Source organism: Oncorhynchus nerka, linkage group LG11 (assembly GCF_034236695.1).
Source record: "Oncorhynchus nerka isolate Pitt River linkage group LG11, Oner_Uvic_2.0, whole genome shotgun sequence".
NCBI classification, from domain to species: Eukaryota; Metazoa; Chordata; class Actinopteri; order Salmoniformes; family Salmonidae; genus Oncorhynchus; species Oncorhynchus nerka.
In genome coordinates, this window is record NC_088406.1 from 66,700,666 (window position 1) to 66,723,319 (window position 22,654).

The 22,654-nt window shown below is 42.8% G+C and overlaps 2 protein-coding genes across 2 annotated transcripts; both read left to right on the forward strand.

The window, feature by feature from the left end:
- The first annotated feature begins 1,422 nt into the window (after positions 1–1,422).
- Positions 1,423–5,150, forward strand: LOC135574042 (zinc finger protein 316-like). Its single transcript, XM_065024823.1, has 3 exons — positions 1,423–1,903; positions 2,278–2,408; positions 2,608–5,150. The coding sequence occupies exons 1-3, from the start codon at positions 1,615–1,617 to the stop codon at positions 3,796–3,798; spliced, it is 1,611 nt and encodes a 536-aa protein (XP_064880895.1). The 5' UTR covers positions 1,423–1,614; the 3' UTR covers positions 3,799–5,150.
- Positions 5,151–8,644: 3,494 nt separating this feature from the next.
- LOC115137451 (zinc finger and SCAN domain-containing protein 2-like) lies at positions 8,645–22,347 on the forward strand. The gene is made up of 8 exons (XM_065024824.1): positions 8,645–9,134; positions 10,196–10,326; positions 10,514–10,687; positions 16,996–17,160; positions 17,537–17,648; positions 17,851–17,978; positions 19,550–20,571; positions 21,246–22,347. Exons 1-8 carry the CDS (start codon positions 8,858–8,860, stop codon positions 21,259–21,261), a joined length of 2,025 nt encoding a protein of 674 aa, XP_064880896.1. The 5' UTR covers positions 8,645–8,857; the 3' UTR covers positions 21,262–22,347.
- The last annotated feature ends 307 nt before the right edge of the window (positions 22,348–22,654 follow it).

Below are 22,654 nucleotides of genomic sequence, written 5' to 3' on the forward strand. Positions count from 1 at the left end.
GATGGTTTGGGATGAGTTCGAGCGCAGAGTTAAGGAAAAGCAGCCAACAAGTGCTCAGCATATGTGGGAACTCCTTCAAAGACGGTTGGAAAAGCATTTCAGGTGAAGCTGGTTGAGAGAACGCCAAGAGTGTGCAAAGCTGTCATCAAGGCAAAGGGTGACTACTTTGAAGAAACTCAAAAATATAATATATTTTGATTTGTTAAACACTTTTTGGTTACTACATGATTCCATGTGTTATTTCATAGTTTTGATGTCTCAACTATTATTATACAATGTAGAAAATCGAATGAGTATGTGTGTCCAAACTTTTGACTGGTACTGTATACTGAACAAAAATCTAAACGCAACATGTTGACGAACAAATGTGTTTACAACTCATTTGCCAACGTAATCCAGCCACCTGACAGGTGTGGCAGATCAAGAAGCTGATTAAAAAGCGTGATCAATTACACAAGTGTACATTGTGCTAGGGACAATAAAATGTGTTTTGTCACACAACACAATAATGTCATGTTTTGAGGGAGCGTGCAATTGGCATGCTTACTGCAGGAATGTCCATCAGGGCTGTGAATGTCCTAATTAAATTCAGTGAAATTCTTAAAAATGTAAATATTGAAACATTTAAAAAGTTTTTAGATTAAACTATACTAAATATATTCATATCACCAAAGAACTGATTCAAATGCTGTTTTGCAATGAATGTTACAGTAGCCTCAACAGCACTCTGTAGGGTAGCACCACTGGAACCCACTAAGGTGTTTCAGATGCTAAGCTTATGGTTGCAGCGGTGTGTAGAATGGAGATACCGAGATGTGAAGTGTGCAGGTGGTCATGGGCGAAACAAATATGTAGTATTGGTGGGAAAAGAAGCGGTCAATTGTGGGGGTGCCCATGTTGCTGTAAATCAGAAGTGCCTGGTGCAAGAAAGACCGGTTGAGGTTGCCAGGGTCAAAGTAGGACAGAAAGTGTCATATGTTGAGGCAGGGAAGAGAGTCGAGGATGATGGGTCAAGGGTGAGTAGTAGGCCTTGGCCAATACAGAGTGATATGAATGTGCTTCAATGAGGTTGGCTTCTTAGCATTCATTGCCACGGTTATCAACTGTACCGCAGAATTGGAACATAAAAGAATAGATGCTGTGGTGGCAGCTGCATTGAAATACTTGGTTGTACTGTTTTACAGCAGAAGAGTTAGGTGTGTTGAATGAGAATCCCTCCTGTCCTCCCAGGCCGCTGGCCTAGTGTAGGATCAGTTAGGGTCAAAATAGTGGAATGGGATTTTTAAAATTAAATATTGGTATATAGGTGTAGGATTAGTTGGTGGTGCAATGTTTTCCTTTTTATTTTTGTATCACAAAATGTTAGGTGATCGACAACACACTACCGCACAGTAGGTGGCGGGATGCACAAACAAAATGTGTGAACGCCATGACACCAAAGAATAAGACGTAAACGGACGTGACAAAGGACAGTTTCCACGTTAGTGTTTTTAGTCGTTTATTAACACACTGGAAATCAAAATATGACTAATTTAAAGGCACATAATCACATAATTCGCGTTGGAGTCAGGACCTATCTAGGAAACGATAGCTAGCTGCTAACGTTAGCTAACAATGGCTAACTGTAACGTTATGGTTTTTCACACTCAAATAGCCTCCATTATGGAGGTGTTAGCGAGTGCAGCCGTGGCAGATATATGTAAACTTGTAGACGACGACTATGCAGTGTTTCGTTTGGAAATAACTCAAAGCCGAAAAGAAAACAGGACATTGAGGAGAAAACTACAGCTACTGGAACTGAAGGTGGCACGGGAGCGCGCAGAGAGGACAATGCAACAGCGCGTCGTCGCCAGTCGTCCCAGAAGTGTCAAGATCCTCGACCGATATAGAGGAATGGCAAGAGGTACATTTAGCATTAGGCCGAGACTACTCTCCTCTGCGCATGTGTGACTTTAAAGGCGTTAACCAGAAATGGGTCTTGGTCTGTTTTTGGATAGTATGCAATAATTCCCCTAATTACTTAGCCATCTTGCACAAAAACACAATCATATTCTAAACATATTGATTTACTGCATTTACTATTATTTACTAATTGAAAATAATGATGCATGCAATATAAATCGATCAATACATAGTATATCAATAAGTTATGCAAAGTGTTACCTTCCATCCTTGCCAATTCTAGACAGTATCAAAACTGTCAATAGTGTGTGCAATATATAGCATTGAGACTTGACAGTACCTAACCACCTCTTTCCCCCCCAATCGCTCTTTCAGGTGAAGGACATCTCACTGGAGGCCACAGGAGCTTTGTGAAGCCAGCAGGACACAATACATGGAGCGATGATCAACCAATCACTGTTGATGAGGGGAGTGGAACCTCAACTGAGCATGTTATCGTGATAGAGGTTAGTGTAGTATTACAGTATTACAGTATTACAGTACATCAAATGTGGACTGTTTATTTCAGAAAGGCTCCCCTCAGCTACTCACTTGCTTACGTGTACATACATATTATTCTGCCATAGTTGAGCTTGTGAGACTTCCTTCCATTGTTATCCAATTCAACTCCTGTGCCGGTAATAACTTCCTCTCTTCTTGTGTCAGTCTGCAGATGCCACGGCTGCAGGTCCTGGGGTCAAGCAGGAGAGGACTGAAGGAGAGGAGGACCCACGGCACAGCAGAGACATTCAGTCGGGTGCAGCTGTAGCCATGGAGGACCCCGCCACCACCCTAGTGCAGCCCAGCTCCCGACGCAGCATGACGGAGGTCAGTGGAACGCTGAACGCCGTCCTCAAGTCAGAGACGGACACCAAGACTTTAACTGTAACACACAGGCCTTTACACACAGGATCTGACGACAGGTCAGACCCAGAGAGTCTGGGACTGGGGAGACTGGGCTGTCCTCCTGCTCCCGGCTCAGAGTATTTACTTTATGGTAACCGAAGCCTGGTTCATTCCCATCGGGTCTCAGGTGACGCGTTAGAAACTGGCAATTATCTATCTTTCTCTTACCCTACAGAGATGGATCCTGGCAACATATCCATGGGTTTAGAGAGACAGGCTGATCCGTCTAGAGGGGACTGGAACCGATACAGTAGTAGTGTATACTCTGAGGGGTGCCTAGATAAGAAAGGGGAAGGTCTGGTCGAAGATGAAGTGACTGTAAAAGTGGAGGGCGACTTTCCTCCCACATGGAATGCAGCTTGTCACCTAGGAGATGGATTCTCACAGGGCAGAGATTTCTTAGATTACAGTTTAAAGACCAATCTAAATGTCCCGACCCACTCCCCTTTACACGCGCTCAGGGATCGTGGCCCAGTGTCCACGTCGATGGCGCCTTCCGATTTACAAGGCCGCGTCCTTTTCGATCAGGTATTGAACTCAAACGACAGGGCTAGAGTCCAGACTCAGGGAAAGGGAGCCACATCAGGCAGTAGTAAAGAGAAACGGTTCCTCTGCATGTTCTGTAACAAAGGCTTCAGTTGCTCCCAGAAGGTAGAGATCCACCAGAGGATCCACACAGGGGTGAAACCCTTTAGCTGTACCCAGTGTCACATGCGCTTTGCCCAGGCTGGCCACCTGAAGAGGCACCAGAGGGTCCACACAGGGGTGAAACCCTTCAGCTGTACCCAGTGTCAAATGCGCTTTGCCCAGGCTGGTGACTTGAAGAGGCACCAGAGGGTCCACACAGGGGAGAAACCCTTCTGCTGCCAGCTGTGTGAGAAGAGGTTCTCCCGCCAGCACCAGCTGAAGATGCACCTGAAGATCCACACGGGAGAGAGGCCATTCTCCTGAAGGCATATATAGATTTCCGTGTTGAATATTGCTGGGTAGAATAATTCATCCAGACATTGTGTGATATAAGGCACACACACACACACACACACACACACACACACACACAGTAACCCAGAAAGTGGTAAACAAATCAAAGTAGCTGCCCTCTGCCTTGATGACAGCTTTGGCATTCTTTCAACCAGCTTCACCTAGAATGCTTTTCCAACAGTCTTGAAGGACTTCCCACATAAGCTGAGCACTTGTTGGCTGCTTTTCCTTCACTCTACGGTCCAGCTCATCCCAAACCATCTCAATTGGTTAGAGGTCAGGTGATTGTGGAGGCCAGGTCATCTGATGCAGTACTCCATCCACTCTCCTCCTTGGTCAAATAGCCCTTACACAGCCTGGAGGTGTGTTGGGTCATTGTCCTGTTGAAAAATAAATGATAGTCCCTCCTAAGCACAAACCAGATGGGATGGCGTATCGTAGCAGAATGCTGTGGTAGCCATGCTGGTTAAGGGTGGTTTGAATTCTAAATAAATCACACCACTTCCTCCATGCTCCAGTGGGAACTACACATGCAGAGATCATCCGTTCACAGACACGGCGGTAGGAGCCAATAATCTCAAATTTGGACCACCAGTCTAATGTCCATTGCTCGTGTTTCTTGGCCCATGCAAGTCTTCTTATTGGTGTCCTTTAGTAGTGGTTTATTTTCAGCAATTCGACCATGAAGGCCTGATTCACACAGTCTCCTCTGAACAGTTGATGTTGAAAGGTGTCTGTTACTTGAACTCTGAAGCATTTATTTGGGCTGGAATTTCTGAGGCTGGTAACTAATGAACTTATCCTCTGTATTCTGCCCTTGAGTTACCTTCTAACAGGATGGCAGCACACTCTGCAACAGAGGTAACACTGGGTCTTGAAAACGTTCAAAGTTCTTGAAATTTTCCAGGTTTGACTGACCTTTATTTTAAAGTAATGACAGACTGTTTCTCTTTGCTTATTTGAGATAGCCCTATTTGGTAAAATACCAAGTCCATCTTCTGTATACCACCCCTACCTTGTCACAACACAACTGATTAGCTCAAACGCATTAAGGAAAGAAATGTCACAAATGAACTTTTAACAAGGCATACCTGTTAATTTAAATGCATTCCAGGTGACTACATCATGAAGCTGGTCGAGAGAATGCCAAGAGTGTGAAAAGCTGTCAAGGCAAAGGGTGGCTACTTTGAAGAATCTCAAATACAAAATATATTTTGATTTGTTTAACACTTTTTTTTGGTTACTAAATGATTCCATAGTTTGTCTTCACTATTCTACAATGTAGAAAGTAGTAAAAATAAAGAAAAACCCTGGAATGAGAAGGTGTGTCCAAACTTTTGACTGGTCCTGTAAATAAATAAATGTGTATATTTGTTGTATTATACAGGGCGCATTTGAAAAGGAGACCTAGGTCTCTATGTCCTCCATGCAAAAAAAGGTTAAATAAAATACTCTGACAACACGTACAGAAAATTGGCCCCCGCTTTAAATGACTTTCAGCTTATAAAGCCTACATAAATGTACTACAAATCTATTACCCTATGTCATGCTTTATAAATTTGACATAACCCACTAACATGTGCTTAATAAATGCCTTAAATCATAGAGGCTTCACAAAGCATTTATAACCCTGTCATGCATCTTGCTAGTGCACTGCAACGGCAGGATATTGGGTTCGATTCCTGGCACCACCCATATGTAGAAATGTATTCATGCATGACTAAGTCGCTTTGGATAAAAGTATCTGCTAAATTTGACACACTATATTACACTAAAACTTTTCTAGGATGGCCCAACCTCTTTCTTGAGACTTTTCCCACATTTTGCTACGTTACAGCCTTATTCTAAAATGGATTAAATAAATGTTTCCTCAATCTACACACAATACCCCATAATGACAAAGCAAAAACAGGTTAATACATTTTTGCTAAGTTATTACAAATATAAACCAGATACCTTATTTACAAAAGTATTCAGCCCCTTTGCTATGAGCTCAGGTTTATCCTGTTTCCATTGAACATCTTTGAGATGCTTCTTCAACTTGGAGTCCACCTGTGGCAAATTCAATTGATTGTTCAGGATTTGAAAAGGGCACACACCTGTCTATATAAGATCCCACAGTTGACAATACATGTCAGAGCAAAAACCAAGCCATGAGGTCGAAGGAATTGTCCGTAGAGCTACTAGACAGGATTATGTCAAGGCACAGATCTGGAGAAGGGTACCAAAAATGTCTACATCATTGAAGGTGGCCTCCATCATTCTTAAATGGAAGAAGTATGGAACCACCAAGGCTCTTCCTAGAGCTGGCCGTTCAGCCAAACTGAGAAATCGGTGGAGAAGGGCCTTGGTCAGGGAGGTGACCAAGAACCCTGATAGTCACTCTGACAGAGCTCCAGAATTCCTCTGTGGAGATGGGAGAACCTTCCAGAAAGACAACCATCTCTGCAGCCCTCCACCAGTCAGGCTTTTATGGTAGAGTGGCCAGACGGAAGACACGCCCCAGTAAAGAAGCACATGACAGCCCACTTGTATTTTGCCAAAAGACACCTAAAGGACTCTCAAACCATGAGTAAGAAAATTCTCTGGTCTGATGAAACCAAGATTGAACTCTTTGGCCTGAATGCCAAGCGTTGTGTCTGGAGGAAACCTGGCACCATCTCTACGGTGAAGAATGGTGGTGGCAGCATCATCCTGTGGAGATGTTTTTCAGCTTCAGGGACTGGGAGAGTAGTCAGGATCAAGGGAAAAATAAACGGAGCAAAGTACAGAGAGTTCCTTGATGAAACCCTGCTCCAGAGCTCTCAGGACCTCAGATTTGGGAAAAGGTTTACCTTCCAACAGGACAATGACCCTAAGCCCACAGCCAAGACAACACATGAGTGGCTTCGGGACAAGTCTCTGAATGTCCTTGAGTGGCCAAGCAAGAGCACAGATTTGAACCCGTTCGAACATCTCTGGAAACCTGAAAATAGCTGTGCGGCAACACTCCCCATCCAACCTGAGAGCTTGAGAGGATATGCAGAGAATGGGAGAAACTCCCCAAATACAGGTGTGCCAAGCTTGTAGTGTCATAGCCAAGAAGACTCGAGGCTGTAATCGCTGCCAAAGGTGCTTCAACAAAGTACTGAGTAAAGGGTCTGAATACTTATGTAAATGTGATCAGTTTATTTAAAATAAAATATGCTAAAGCTGTTTTTGCTTTGTCTGAAAAAATGTCAGTCTCTCGATGTGCAAAACGGATAGAGACATACCCCAAGCGACTTACAGCTGTAATCGCAGCAAAAGGTGGCGCTACAAAGTATTAACTTAAGGGGGCTGAATAATTTTGCACGCCCAATTTTTCAGTTTTTGATTTGTTAAAAAAGTTTGAAATATCCAATAAATGTCGTTCCACTTCATGATTGTGTCCCACTTGTTGTTGATTCTTCACAAAAAAATAGTTTTATATCTTTATGTTTGAAGCCTGAAATGTGGCAAAAGGTCGCAAAGTTCAAGGGGGCCGAATACTTTCGCAAGGCACTGTAAGTGTCAGGAAGTAGGTTATTTACACTCTGCTGATTTTACGAAGGTTCTCTCATGAGCCACGGGTTATTGTATAGTGTGAGAGGAATTTAAAATGGGTTGATGGACCTGCAAAGTTTGTGTGCGTGTCAGAACCAAGAAGATTTGGAGTAGTCCAACCTGAGACTACTGCACCATGTATTCATTTTCTGTTCCCATGCTGGAGACCAGGGCTTGATTACAACCTGTTACAATGTTGCCAACATTTTGTGACTGATCTTTCAGTGGGGGAGTGGGTGAATGTGTCAAAGACCTGACTGGGCCCAGCACCGCGCTGTATGGCTCGTTTTTGTTGTGTGCAGATTTCTGTATTGAGGAACATGTAACTTGGTTCCAGAAGAAAGACACTTAATGTCTTTATGCTGGGGGCTTTTGTCAAGGTAAGTGTTTCTTGGTGTAACGTTGTCCCCAGGCTATTGCACGTACTATATCAACCATTCAAAGTTCGCCTTAGTGGGCGTGACCATAGAATTCTATAGGAGTGACCTGAGTATAAAGTTTGTCATCATCACTAAACAGTCAGTCATAATTATGGCTAAACCCTACCCATTTCCAGAATAGATTTTCTTAAAATGTGATTTTAAACCTAACCCTAACTAATGAAGGTCAAGTTTGATGCGTTGGTCCACCAGACCTTCCACACATTAGGGCAGAAGTGCCTGGAACGAGATTAGGTGTAACATGACATCACATTAGAGCATATGCCCTCCTTCAGCACAACATGTCACCCTTCATAAAGCACATGTTTATATCATATTTGACATTGGTGATTATCACACGGTTATGCCACATTTTTGAACCCTTTATAAAGAATGGCATATGGTTATAGATGCTTTTTTAACATGTAGGGCTTTAAGAAGCCGATCATTTAAAGCGGGACCAACAATTGTGTAATATGTCCAATACGGGAAAAAAAAATGGATTTAAGCTGATTGGCCTCAAAATGAGCAGCAAATTCCTCTGGGTGTAAACTCCCGTGGATTTGAAACTAAAGTGCCAAAATGATCCCCCTTTAAATGCATACAGAAAATGATGTAAGGTGCAATAAAATATAGGAGTACACACACAAAAAACATTGGTGCCCATTTAAGATTGAAAACATAAAAAATACAATCAGGTTGTATGATAACTAGTATAAAATATGAACATTTCTGCACAATGTTATTTTCGCCCTAATTATTAATTTACAAAGTAACAGGAAAATACTCTTATTCTGAAGGATTCCAAAAATCTGTGACCTGGAAGTATTTAGCTAGTTCTTATTGCCTGCTTCACAGTGGTAAAAATAACGTCCACATTAACGTTTTTATTGTTGTGATTTAGACGATTGTTAACACCCTGGAACTCAAAATATGACATATTTAACTGCACCGCATCACATACGTATCCCAGGTCATCTTTAATTCGCGTTGGCGACGGAGTGGTTGATAGATGTTATCTAGATAACGCTAGCTAGCTGCTAACAATGGCTAACTGTATGGTTTTTCACACTCAAATAGCCTCCGTCATGGAGGTGCTAGCGAATGCAGCCGTGGCAGAGATCTGTAAACTCGTAGACGATGACTATGCAGTGTTTCGTTTGGAAATAACTCAAAGCCAGAAAGAAAACAGGTCATTGCGGAGGAAACTACTGGAACTGAAGGTGGCACGGGAGCGCGCAGAGAGGACAATCCGAGAGCGCGCCCTCGCCAGTCGTCCCAGTGGTGTCAAGATCCTCGATCGATACAGAGGAATAACAAGAGGTACATTTTGAAGGAGGACGAAGGTGCGCTGCCTGTCGCCCCTAGTATATAGCACAGTGCCTAGCTCCCCGTTCACCATCTGCACTAGCTACAGATTGTAACACCAGATAATGAATGTGATTTGACCAAAGATTTTAGGACCATTAGAATCGCCAATACCAGGTGAGGTTATCTTCGTCCTCGATTTGGGGAAAAATGAGTAATAAAATGTGTCCAGTTGAAGGGGGTCCGTTTTATTTTAAAAACTCTACATTTTCCAAATTCAATCAAATGTTTGGTCCATTAAGTAACCGAGACCGGTGTCTGTCATTATGATAGACCGTTTGGGGTAGACTCATCTGTCTCAATCAATGGTGGAGTTAATTTTACTTGGCAGGTGCCCCTGGTATGTGGAGATTAATTTAAGGACCAATGGAAAGGTCCCAAACTCCGCTGGGTCATTCAAAACAAACTGACCAGTGAGAATATTTGAAAAAGACAGGATTGAACATTGTTGGATTATTTTATGGACCCCAAAAATGATATTACTAAACAGAGCATTTTCTAAATTCAAACAGACCCCCTGCAACTGGACAGACATTTTATGAGACTCATGTTTCCACAAATTGAGGATGAAGATAGGTATTGGCAGATACTAGTTTGTTTAGCCACACCTGTAACTACTAGTACAATAGATAGCTAAATGTTTTGGTTAAATCACATTATCCGGTGTTAGTCTGTAGCTCCCCTGCACATGTGTTCAGGTGTTTTATCCAAAATTGGATCTTGGTCAGTTTTTGGATAGTATGCAATAATTCCCCTAATTACTTAGCTATCTAGCACAAAGACACTATCATATTCTAACCCAATTCTTGATTTACTGCATTTCTTATTATTTGCTAAATGAAAACAATGTGATGCATGGAACATAATACATCAATCAATAAATAGTATTCAAGAAGTTATGAGAAGTGTTACCTTACTTCCTGGCCAATTCTAGACAGTGTAAATAATGTACAATATACCGTTGAGCATTGACAGTAGTTAACCTAACCACCTCTTTAACCCTCAATCACTCTCAGGTGAAGGACATCTCACTGGAGGCCACAGGATCTCTGTGAAACCAGCAGGACACAATACATGGAGAGATGACCAACCAATCACTGTTGATGAGGGGAGTGGAACCTCAACCCAGCACGTTATCATGATAGAGGTTAGTGTTAAGTTTAACATTGAATTACAGTTCCTTTTGTAAATCAAATGTGGCCAGTTTATTTCAGAAAGGCTCCCCTCAGCTATTCACTTGCTTACATGTACATCCTAATTTATCTGCCTTAGGGGAGCTTGAGAGACCCTACGACAACTCAACTAATGGACCGGTAATAACCTCGTCTTGTCAGTCTGCAGATGCAGAGCCTGCAGGTCCTGGGGTCAAACAGGAGAGGTCTGAAGGAGAGGAGGACCAACGACACAGCAGAGACATCCAGACTGGGGCAGATGGAGCGCCCCTTGTAGCCACGGAGGACCCCACCAACACCCCAGCGCAGCTCAGGACCCAATGCAGTATCACGGAGGTCAGTGGAACGCCATCCTCAAGTCAGAGACAGACACCAAGACTAACTGTAACACACAGGCTTTTACACACAGGATCTGATGACAGGTCAGACCCAGGGCTGTCCTCCTGCTCAGAGTATATACCGCTATTTCACCATAGCCAGAGGATGGTTAATTTCCATGGTGATAGTGACGTGTTAGACACTGGTGGTGATGATCCGTCTTGTTCTTACACTACAGAGATGGACCCTGGCAACATGCCCATGGGTTTAGAGAGAAAGACTGATCTGTCCACAGAGGGGACTGGAACCAGTACAGTAGTAGTGTATACTCTGAAGGGTGCCTAGATAAGAAAGGGGAGGGTCTGGTCGTAGATGTGAAAGTGGAGGGCGACGTTCCTCCCACATGGAATCCAGATAGTCACCTAGGAGACGGACACTCACAGGGAAGAGATTTCTTAGATTACAGGGGAAGCTTAGAGACAAATCCAATTGTCGCAACCCACTCCCCTTTACACTTGTTTAGGGATCACGACCCAGAGTCCACGTCAATGGGGCCTTCCGATTCAAAAGGCAGCATCCTTTTCAATCAAGTATTAAACTCAAACGAAAGGGCTAGAGGCCAGCCTCCTGGAGGGGGAGCCACATCAGGCAATAGTAGAGAGAAACGGTTCCTCTGCATGTTCTGTAACAAAGGCTTCAGCTGCTCCCAGAAGGTGGAGATCCACCAGAGGTTCCACACAGGGGAGAAACCCTACAGTGTCACATGTGCTTCACCCAGATTGGCAGCCTGAAGAGGCACCTGAAGGTCCACACGGGAGAAAGGCCGTTTGCCTATATGTATTGTGGGAAGAGGTTCTCAGAGAGGACCTACCTCGGGATACACCAGCAGAAAAAACATTCCACTCTATAAAATGGAAACCATTCTACTTTATAGCTTATTACGTTTAGATCAAACCCTGCGTTAAAAAGACAGATTAATTTTCATTGTTGTCCACAGATGCATTTGGAATAATGAGATGAACAGATTTCAGTGTTGAATTTTCCTGGTTAGAATATTGCATGATACAGTATGTCACATATAAGCCTAAAAAGTCTGTTGTTACATAGTGTTTGTACTGAGTAGGCTACATGATAACAAATGCCCATTTCATTTTTAATGGTGTATTTAAAACGTTTTTATGTTCAATAGAATGAAAAGTCCCATTTTGTGTTTAACCTCAAAGTAGCCTTGATGACAGCTTTGCACACTCTTGGCATTCTCTCAACCAGCTTCATGAGAATGCTTTTCCAACAGTCTGGAAGGAGTTCCCACATATGCTGAGCACTTGTTGGCTGCTTTTCCTTCACTCTGCCATCCAACTCATCCCAAACCATCTCAATTGGGTTGAGGTCGGGTGATTGTGGATGCCATGTCATCTGATGCAGCACTCCATCCACTCTCCTCCTTGTTCAAATAGCCCTTACACAGCCTGGAGGTGTGTTGGGTCATTGTCCTGTTAAAAAACAAATGATGGTGGGACTAAGCGCAAACCAGATGGGATAGCATATCGCTGCAGAATGCTGTGGTAGCCATGCTGGTTAAGTGTGCTTTGAATTCTAAATAAATCAGACAGTTTCACCAGCAAAGCACCCCCACACCATCAAATCTCCTCCATACTTCACGGTGGGAACTACACATGCAGAGTTCATGATGGCCTGATTCACACAGTCTCCTCTGAACAGTTGATGTGTTGAGATGTGTCTGTTACTTTAACTGTATGAAGCATTTATTTGAGGTGCAGTTAATTCTAATGAATTTATCCTCTGCAGCAGAGGTAACTATCGGTCTTCCTTTCCTATGGCGGTCCACATGAGAGCCAGTTTCATCATAGCGCCTGATGGGTTTTGCGACTGCATATGAAGAAACGTTCTTAAGGTCTTTTACCAAATAGCGCTATCTTCTGTATACCACCCCTACCTTGTCACAATACAACTGATATTCTCAAATTCATTAAGAAGGATTGAAATTCCACACATTACCTTTGAACAAGACACACCTGTTAATTGAAAAGCATTCCAGGTGGCTACCTCATGAGAGAATGGTTGAGAGAATGCCAAGAGTGTGCAAAGTTGTCAAGGCAAAGGGTGGCTACTTTGAAGAATCTCAAATATAATATCGGTTTTGATTTGTTTAACACTTGTTGGTTTTTTTTTTGTGGGTTTTTGTGGAGCGGGGGGGGGTTACTACACAATTCCATGTGTTTTTTCATAGCTTAAAAAACCCTGGAATTTTTTATTTCACCTTTATTTAACTAGGTAGGCCAGTTGAGAACAAGTTCTCATTTACAACTGTAACCTGGCCAAGATAAAGCAAAGCAGTGCGACAAAAGAGTTACACATGGGATAAACAAATGTACAGTCAGTAACACAATATAAAAGTCTGTATACAGTGTGTGCAAATGAAGTAAGGAGGTAATGCAATAAATAGGCCAATAGTGGCGAAGTAATTACAATTGATCAATTTACACTGGAGTGATATGTGCAGATGAGGATGTGCAAAAGAGCAGAAAAACAAAAACAAATATGGGGATTAGGTAGGTAGTTGATTGGGCTGTGTACAGCTGCAGCGATCGGTAAGCTGCTCTGACAGCTGACGCTTAAAAGTTAGTGAGAGGGATATAAGTCTCCAACTTCAGTGATTTTTGGAATTTGTTCCAGTCATTGGCTTCAGAGAACTGGAAGGAAAGGCAGCCAAAGGAGGTGTTGGCTTTGGGGATGGCCAGTGAAATATACAGTTGAAGTCGGAAGTTTACATACACTTAGGTTGGAGTCATTAAAACTCGTTTTTCAACCACTCCACAAATGTCTTGTTAACAAACTATAGTTTTGGCAAGTCGGTTAGGAAATCTACTTTGTGCATGACACAAGTCATTTTTTCAACAATTGTTTACAGACACAATTCCAGTGGGTCAGAAGTTGACTGTGCCTTTAAACAGCTTGGAAAATTCCAGAAAATTATGTCTTGGCTTTAGAAGCTTCTGATAGGCTAATTGACATTTGTACCTGTGGATGTATTTCAAGGCCTACCTTCAAACTCAGTGCCTCTTTGCTTGACATCATGGGAAAATCAAATGAAATCAGCCAAGACCTCAGAAAACAAATTGTGGACCTTCACAACTCTGGTTCATCCTTGGGAGGAATTTCCAAACGCCTGAAGGTACTACGTTCATCTGTACAAACAAATAGTATGCAAGTATACTTGGGACCACGCAGTCGTCATACCGCTCAGGAAGGAGAAGCGTTCTGTCTCCTACAGATGAACGTACTTTGGTGCGAAAAGTGCAAATCAATCCCAGAACAGCAGCAAATAACCTTGTGAAGATGCTGGAAGGAACAGGTACGAAAGGATCTATATCCACAGTAAAAACAAGTCCTATAATCGACATAACCTGAAAGGCCGCTCAGCAAGGAAGAAGCCACTGCTCCATACCCACCATAAAAAAGCCAGACTACGGTTTGCAACTGCACATGGGGACAAAGATCGTACTTGTTGGAGAAATGTCCTCTGGTCTGATGAAACAAAAATGGAACTGTTTGACCATCGTTATGTTTGGAGGAAAGATGGGGAGGCTTGCAAACCGAAGAACACCATCCCAACCGTGAATCACGGGGGTGGCAGCATCATGTTGTGGGGGTGCTTTGCTGCATGAGGGACTGGTGCACTTCACAAAATAGATGGCATCATGAGTCAGGAAATTATGTGGATATATTGAAGCAACATCAAGACATCAGTCAGGAAGTTAAAGCTTGGTCGCAAATGGGTCTTCCAAATGGACAATGACACCAAGCATACTTCCAATGTTGTGGCAAAATGGCTTAAGGACAACAAAGTCAAGGCATTAGAGTGGCCATCACAAAGCCCTGACCTCAATCCCATAGAAAATTTGTGGGCAGAACTGAAAAAGCACGTGCGAGCAAGGAGGCCTACAAACCTGACTCAGTTACACCAGCTCTGTCAGGAGGAATGGGCCAAAATTCACCCAACTTATTGTAGGAAGCTTGTGGAAGGCTACTCAAAACGTTTGACCCAAGTTAAACAATTTAAAGGAAATGCTACCAAATACTAATTGAGTGTATGTAAACTTCTGACCCACTGGGAATGTGATGAAATAAATAAAAGCTGAAATAAATCACTATTATTCTGACATTTCACATTTATAAAATAAAGTGGTGATTCTAACTGACCTAAGACAGGGAATTTTTACTAGGATTAAATGTCAGGAATTGTGAAACTGAGTTTAAATGTATTTGGCTATGGTGTATGTAAACTTCCGACTTCAACTGTACCTGCTGGAGCGCGTGCTATGGTTGGGTGTTGCTTTGGTGACCAGTGAGCTGAGATAAGGCGGAGCTTTACCTAGCAAAGACTTATAGATGACCTGGAGCCCGTGGGTTAGGCGACGAATATGTAGCAAGGGCCAGCCAACGAGAGCATACAGGTCACAGTGGTGGGTAGTATATGGGGCTTTGGTGACAAAATGGATGGCACTGTGATAGACTGCGTGTATGGTGGTGTTGTATGGTGTTGATGGGAATGGACCCTGTTTGTGTTTGGCCGGTAACACACACACACAAAGCACTGATCACATTATGGTTATGACTTGCATGGTGGAACCAAACTGCTCGCTGCAATAGAATGGCAACGCAGCGATCAGGCTGGTTCCACCAGGCTTGGTTATGAAGGTGAATTGGAACAAAACTCATCTGTTTAGACCTTTGACCAGGTCAAATGTCACCAACCTGATTCAAGCGTCCTCCCTGTTCAATTTATAGGAATGCTCACAGCGAGGGCATGTCTGCGTGATGTTAAGGGTCCCCTTGTTGGTCTTCTCTATGTTGCATGTTTGGCAGCAAACGGAACATCTCTGTAACAACTGCTGCAAGCGATCCTCAAAAAATGGACTTCCTTATTTTATGAGGTGGTGTTGACTGGGAGGGCCTGTGACAGCGTTATACAATAGAAAGCCAAGTGGTAAATTGCATTTTTTTATAAAGAAAGTACAAATATTTTTGATAATGCACTTCACAACCAAAATGACTGTACTACTTGACTGTGTAATTCACCTACTAGTTTAACAAACCGTGTTTTTAAATTTTTATACAACTTTTCATATAACACACATTACCGTTGTCGATGAAGCCGTCTGTCATCAGGGCAGTAACTATGGTCAAGCTAATTCTAGGTCGTCACTAGTTGCCACAAAGTCATAAACCATGCCGATTTCTACAATTTAACTTATTAAGATGTGATTTTAAACGTCACCTTAAATTAATAACGACCTTTTTTAATAACGATATAATCGATTGTGGCTGTGGAAACCCTAATGATATGCTGTATAGATGTAGACTGACTGTATCTCTATATTGGATTCAGGCCAGGGACGCCATTGCGGGTTGTTGCTCCAAGTTAATCGTATTAGACTCAGGCATGAGTTAACGACCACCATAGTTGCATTCATTATTTTGTTTTGCCCTTAAATAACGTACAGAATACACTTGTATGAGCTACTAACTAACTTACAAATCCGATTTGTCAAATGATAACGTTATATAACCAGCAGTATGAGCTACCACCTAACTACATTGAAATGAGAATAGTTATCTAGCTAGCTATGCTAAAACGCTAACTAGACTACTTCGCTTTATCAAAAGATAGCTAACCAATAACGGCGTTAGCGAAATTATGCCAGAGGTCATATTACAGTATCTGGTTATAATCACCACCACCGAACGTTGCACACCAATCTAGCGTTACTATACTGGTGGTGCAGAGGGGACTGGCGAACTCCAACCGCCTTTCCGCATACTAGGTTCCTTCGACAGGCCATGTAAACCGTATAACTGTGTGGAGCCATGGTCAACCCATATAACGTTAGGGCTTTTCAGTCAGAAACGGCGATTTGCACGTGGTGCTTGGCAAAATTGGGGATGATTTGTTGACATAATTGTAATCCAAAACCAAACTTCATTCACTCGTTGTGAAGCACTGGGTTCCAAACTCCGTTTTTGACTAGGCTGATTGTCCTATTTTCACTTTGTAGTTAATTTTGACACAATAGTACATGTTTGTGACTTAAATGCCACATAGTCCATTTTCAATGGGATTAGTTGCTTTTTATTGGCAGTTGCTCTTTATGATTTTTATTAGGCTGATACGGAAATTGTTACAGGAAATAATCCATGTTCACAAGTATGGCTCCTCACATGTTGAAAGTGTATTTATTACATGTGTGTATGTACCTGAGGGAGTGTATGTCTGTGTAATCTGTATCACCTGTCTCTTCCAGGAGGAGGAGGGTCCAGAGGTGCTGCTGGTGAAGGGGGAGGGGTGTGAGGAAGGTCTGTGGAAGCCTGAGGGGAACATGGTCATGGAGGACAACCAGACTACACCTCCTCCTGAACCCGCAGAGGAACCAGCTGAGCAGCACAGGACCACACACAGTCTCACTGAGGTGAGCCCACTGTGAACTACTGTCTGAATGATATTAGGTCAGGATCTGTATCCACAAAGCCTCTCAGAGTAGGAGTGCTGATCTAGGATCAGTTTTGCCTTTTAGATCATAACGAATATAATTATTTGGAAAGATCCTAGATCAGCAATCCTACTCTGAGACTCTTTATAGATACGGGCCCAGGTCTTGATTAAATTTGTGTGGGACCATAACTTTTGAATTATCAAACCATTAAAGACTGTCAAGGAATCAAATAAACTAATACAGTTGCATAGTATTCATAGCAATCACTCATTGCCCAATCAGAAGATGCTTCATAGCAGGGTGCTCATATCAGATTTCTGGATGCAACATGCTCTCTCTCTATCTCTTAAAGTCAGTTGACATGGAGGAATGGAAGCCTGATCTGCTGCTAGTCAAAGAGGAGACAATAGAGGACGGACCAGAGAGCATTGATCTGCTGAGTGGACTAACGATGGGGGAGCAAGGTAAGGAAGAAATACATAAAGTAATAGATCTTCAATGGGAATAGTGTTTCACCTGGGAATTGGTGTCTGAATTTTTATCATTCATAAAATGAAATTAATACAACCTATGTTTCCATCCAAAAACACACATTATAATGTATAAACTTGAAACTAGAGTTCTCTGCCATGTTTGTAAAGTCTATTTTCTAACCTCTTCCTGCAGGTGGTTGGCTGGAGGCTAACAGAGGAGACTGGGTGGTCAACTTGGATTCCCAGACCCAGACAGGTGCAGCCAAAGGCCCTGGGGACGACATCACTGAGCAAGCCAGGACCATAGGCGACATAGTGGAGGTCAGTGGATGGGACAGCGTCCTCAACTCTGAGCTGCGGTACAATACTGTTAACCACAAACAGAAACAGACAGTCAAACACAAAACAACATCCGATCTTAGTCTCCATGACCGCAAACTGTCTGAGACCAGGCCGAGGCGTAGATTTGTTCTGCAGGGACAGGGAGGTGACCGTATGTGGAGGGAGAGAACAGACTCGGCTAGCGATGCTCCATCCTGCTCCTATAGTTGTGATTCAGAGAGACTGATGGCGCCTCAGGTTAACCCCCTAACAGGTGCAGCCTTCAGCCTGCCTTCTATAGGATCTATCAACTGGAACATGGACCCTGCGACAACTCAGACACTCCCTGGCCTTCATCCTCCTCACACTCTCCTGTTAAACCAGACCTCAGACAATGCCAGTGCCTCAACACTAAATACCTACACAAGCCCATTGACAAATGCCAGTAGTAGAGACGGAATCAGTAAAGGTGACAGCGCCAAAGAGAAGCGCTTCCCGTGCTCGTTCTGTGAGAAGTCCTTCAGTTTCCCCATAGAGGTGGAGATCCACCAGAGGATGCACACGGGAGAGAAATCATTCAGCTGCCATCTGTGCCAGGCCAGTTTCTCACACTCGTTCAACCTAAAGAGGCACCATATGGTCCACACAGGGGAGAAACCCTACAGCTGTCCCCAGTGTGAGAGGAGGTTCTCCCACCAGCACCAGCTGAAGAGGCACCTGAAGGTCCACACGGGAGAGAGGCCATTCGCCTGTACGCATTGCGGGAAGAGGTTCTCAGAGAGGAGCAACCTCAGGATACACCAACAGAAAATACACACAGCCCATGTATAGAGTATTGTAACATATCATAAATTACTAGTTAGTGTGTTTGTAGTTCACTCTGTTGGTTTGGGATGTAGCAGGGAACTGGATGAGGTGAATTGAGGGAATGAGTGTGATAAGGCAAAATATATGATATGGTGATGGTTGGTGTGATTGTGTCTGTAAAAATGCTTCACCGTTGAAGTGACAACTATGTCCCTATAGGTTGATACTGGTGTTTTATAGTGGGATAATGATAGTGCCTTAATTTACTTGACAAAATAGATTAGATCCGTGTAACGTAATGTTGAACCTTTTCCAAAGTATTCTAAAATGTAATTTTATCAAAGCGAGGGTACCATATTTACAGAAAAGGTCAAGTGTTACCATAGTGAGAAAAGTTATTCTACTTGTCATGTATCGTTTTGTGCAATAAAAGTACTGTACTTCATGTTATGACTGTATGACCATTTTGTTGAAAGTAAATAAAAACTGTACTGACTGATTTGGTTATTTTTGTATCATTGCAGGGTCTGAGTTTCCCTTATCTCAGTGGAACCAAAACATTATACTTCATTCTTGAGTCAACAGATATGGACATTTGTTATTTATAATAAACTCCAAGGGGTCTGTATTGTTAAGTATGTTAATCACAGTGTTAGAGAGAGGGTTGACTGGTTAACATTTTATAATGTCATGTTTCTGTGTGTACAGCAAAGCGTTCCTTATATAAACCTTTATATTATCTTCTGTTCAATTTGTGTTTACAGTCTGCAGTCCATGAGGACCTGCTGATATCAGGTGTTGCTGGTAGGAGAGACTGGACCTCTGAGGCGGCTGGTCACAAACCCTGGCCCCGGATCAGGACAGTGGATCAAGAGCCGTCACTATTCCTTCCTGATTCAGATTCAAGACGGAACCACGAGGAACAAAGACTCAACCATCACGTAGAACACAACCAGTGGACATGTGGACTGAACAACTTTAGTCCTGGTGGTCATCAGAGAGACAGAGGCTCCAGTCAGGGATCCAGTCTGCAGCCCAGACCCTTCTCTTCACAGTCTCAGTGCAGGGATGAAGCAGGGCCTGCGGCTGATAGAGAGAGACCCTCCTGTTCCTATGATACAAACAGCACAGCATCCATGATGAACAGAGCAGGTCACCCTGGGCTTCAGCCTTCACAGAGAGTGACAGGAGCCCTCCCTGGTGGTAGTCTATCAGCAAGTCGGTCTTCTCCTTCAGGGTCTTGTCTAATGACTGGTGAATGGGTTCATAGAAAGCCTGGACCTGGGTCTAGCCTTCCTCAGTTACCTCATGGTTACCCCACCAATACAGACCGGGTCAGGATGGGTGTTCTCCACAAGAGGTACTTATGCTATAACACAGCACACAATTCCAACAACAGCCAAACAATGGCTAGAGGTCAAGGAAGGAGCTCAAAGACTAACCACCTGATGGTGGTGGCGCCTGCCTCTACCTCCTCTGCTGTCATTGGATCACAATGTGGGAGGCCGAGCATGAGGACGGACCCAGACAAGCTATATGCCTGCCCCACGTGTGGGAAGCGCTTTGCTGAGGTGAACTATGTGAAGAAACACCAGAGGGTCCACACAGGGGTGAAACCGTTCAGCTGTACCCAGTGTCACATGCGCTTCGCCCAGGCTGGTGACCTGAGGAGGCACATGAGGGTCCACACAGGGGAGAAACCCTACAGCTGTCCCCAGTGTGAGAAGAGGTTCTCACGCCAGTACCAGCTAAATGTGCACCTGAAGGTCCACGTGGGAGAAAAGCGGTTTGTTCGCCTGCACGCACTGCGAGAAGAGGTTCTCAGAGAGGAGCTATCCCAGCATACACCAGCAGAAAAAACATTCCATTCTATAACATAGAAAATTACAATTCTACTCGATAGCTTCTGATGTTTAGATCAAACCCTGAGTAACAGATTTCAGTGTTGAATATTGCATCCAGACATTTGATATACACGGTATAAGGCGCATACAGTGCCTTCATAAACTATTCATACCCCTTTACTTATTCCACATTTAGTTTAATACAGCCTGAATTAAAAATGTATTAAATATTTTTTTTAAATCTCAGTCTACACACAATACCCCATAAAGACAAAGTGAACATGTTTTTAGAAATGTATTAAAGATTAAATATATAACTAGCCAAATTTACTTCAGTATTCACACCCCTGACTCAATACATGTTAGAATCACCTTAGGCAGTGATTACAGCTGTGAGTCTTTCTGAGTATGTCTCTAAGAGCATGACACCTGGAATGTACAATATTTGCACATTATTTTACAAATTCTTCAAGCTCTGTCAAGTTGGTTGTTGATCATTGCTAGATAGACATTTAAGTCTTGCCATATTTAAGTCAAAACTGTATCTAGGCCACTCAGGAACATTCAATTTTGTCTTGGTAAGCAACTCCATTATAATTTTTGCCTTGTGTTTTAGGTTATTGTCCTGCTGAAAGGTGAAGTTGTCTCCCAGTGTCTGATGGAAAGCAGACTGAACCAGGTTTTCTGCTAGGATTTTGCCTGTGCGTAGCTCTATTCCGTTTCTGTTTATCCTAAAACGTATCCTTAGTCCTTGCTGATGACAATAATACTCATAACATGATGCAGCCACCACCATGCTTGAAAATATGAAGAGTGGTACTCAGTGATGTGTTGTTGGATTTGGCCCAAATATAACGCTTTGTATTCAGGACAAAAAGTTAATTTCATCGGCACATTTTTTGCAGTTTTACTTTGGTACCTTATTGCAAACATGATGCATGTTTTGAAATATTTGTATTCTGTACAGGCTTCCTTCTTTTCACTCTGTCAATTAGGTTATTGTGGAGTAATTACAATGTTGTTGATTCATCCTATCAGAGCCATTAAACTCCCTGAGCGGTTTCCTTCCTCTCTGGCAACTGAGTTAGGAAAGATGTCTGTATTTTTGTAGTGACTGGGTGTATTGCTACACCAGCCAAAGTGTAATTATTAACTTCATGTTCAAAGGGGCATTTAATGTCTGCTTTTTCCCCCCCCCCCATCTACCAAAAGGTTCCCTTCTTTGCGAGGCATTGGAAAACCTCCCTGGTCTTTGTGTTTGAATCTGTGTTTGAAATTCACTGCTCGACTGAGGGTGCTTAAAGATAATTAGATATTTTTGGGGTACAGAGATGAGGTAGTCATTCAAAAATCATGTTAAACACTATTATTGCACACAGAGTGATGAGTCCATGCAGCTTATGTGACTTATTAAGCACATTTTCACTCCTGAACTTATTTAGGCTTTCCATAGCAAATGGGTTGAATACAGACTCAAGACATTTGATTTTCATTTTTCATTCATTTGTAAACATGTCGAAAAACATAATTCCACTTTGACATTATGGGTTATTGTGTGTAGGCCGGTGACAAAATCTGAATTGAACTATTTTAAATTCAGGCTGTAACAAAAAAAGTATGTTGCATTTTGTGTTTGTACTGTGTAGGTTATATGATGTTTACAAATGCCTGTTTCATTACTTCCAATCAAATAAAAAAAAATCCCAAGAGACTTTTAATGAGAAAATAAATGCAGTTTATCTACGTGGGAGGCCGAGCATCAAGCGGTACTCCTGCCCCACATGTAGGAAGCGCTTTGCTAGGGCAAACTATTTGAAGGAGCACCAGACCATTCACACTAAGGAGAGGCACTTAAGTGCAAACTATGTTACAATATCTTCTCTTTCCAGAGTAACCTTACCTGACATAGGAGTGTCCACAACGGGGAGAAATGTTAGCAGTGTAGCTTGAGATGCACACTGGGAATATCTGAGAACCATTCTTTAGCTGACATATTATCAACTCCTCAAAAAAAGAAATGTCCCT

What these genes read in the sequence shown, in the direction of transcription:
- LOC135574042 (XM_065024823.1), top strand. Translation starts at nt 1,615, where the DNA reads ATGGCTAACTGTAACGTTATGGTTTTTCACACTCAAATAGCCTCCATT. An exon ending in ATATAGAGGAATGGCAAGAG is followed by an intron (nt 1,904 to 2,277) that starts GTACATTTAGCA and finishes TCGCTCTTTCAG; the next exon opens with GTGAAGGACATCTCACTGGA. An exon ending in AGCATGTTATCGTGATAGAG is followed by an intron (nt 2,409 to 2,607) that starts GTTAGTGTAGTA and finishes TTCTTGTGTCAG; the next exon opens with TCTGCAGATGCCACGGCTGC.
- LOC115137451 (XM_065024824.1), top strand. Translation starts at nt 8,858, where the DNA reads ATGGCTAACTGTATGGTTTTTCACACTCAAATAGCCTCCGTCATGGAG. An exon ending in CCCAATGCAGTATCACGGAG is followed by an intron (nt 10,688 to 16,995) that starts GTCAGTGGAACG and finishes TGTCTCTTCCAG; the next exon opens with GAGGAGGAGGGTCCAGAGGT. An exon ending in ACTAACGATGGGGGAGCAAG is followed by an intron (nt 17,649 to 17,850) that starts GTAAGGAAGAAA and finishes CTCTTCCTGCAG; the next exon opens with GTGGTTGGCTGGAGGCTAAC.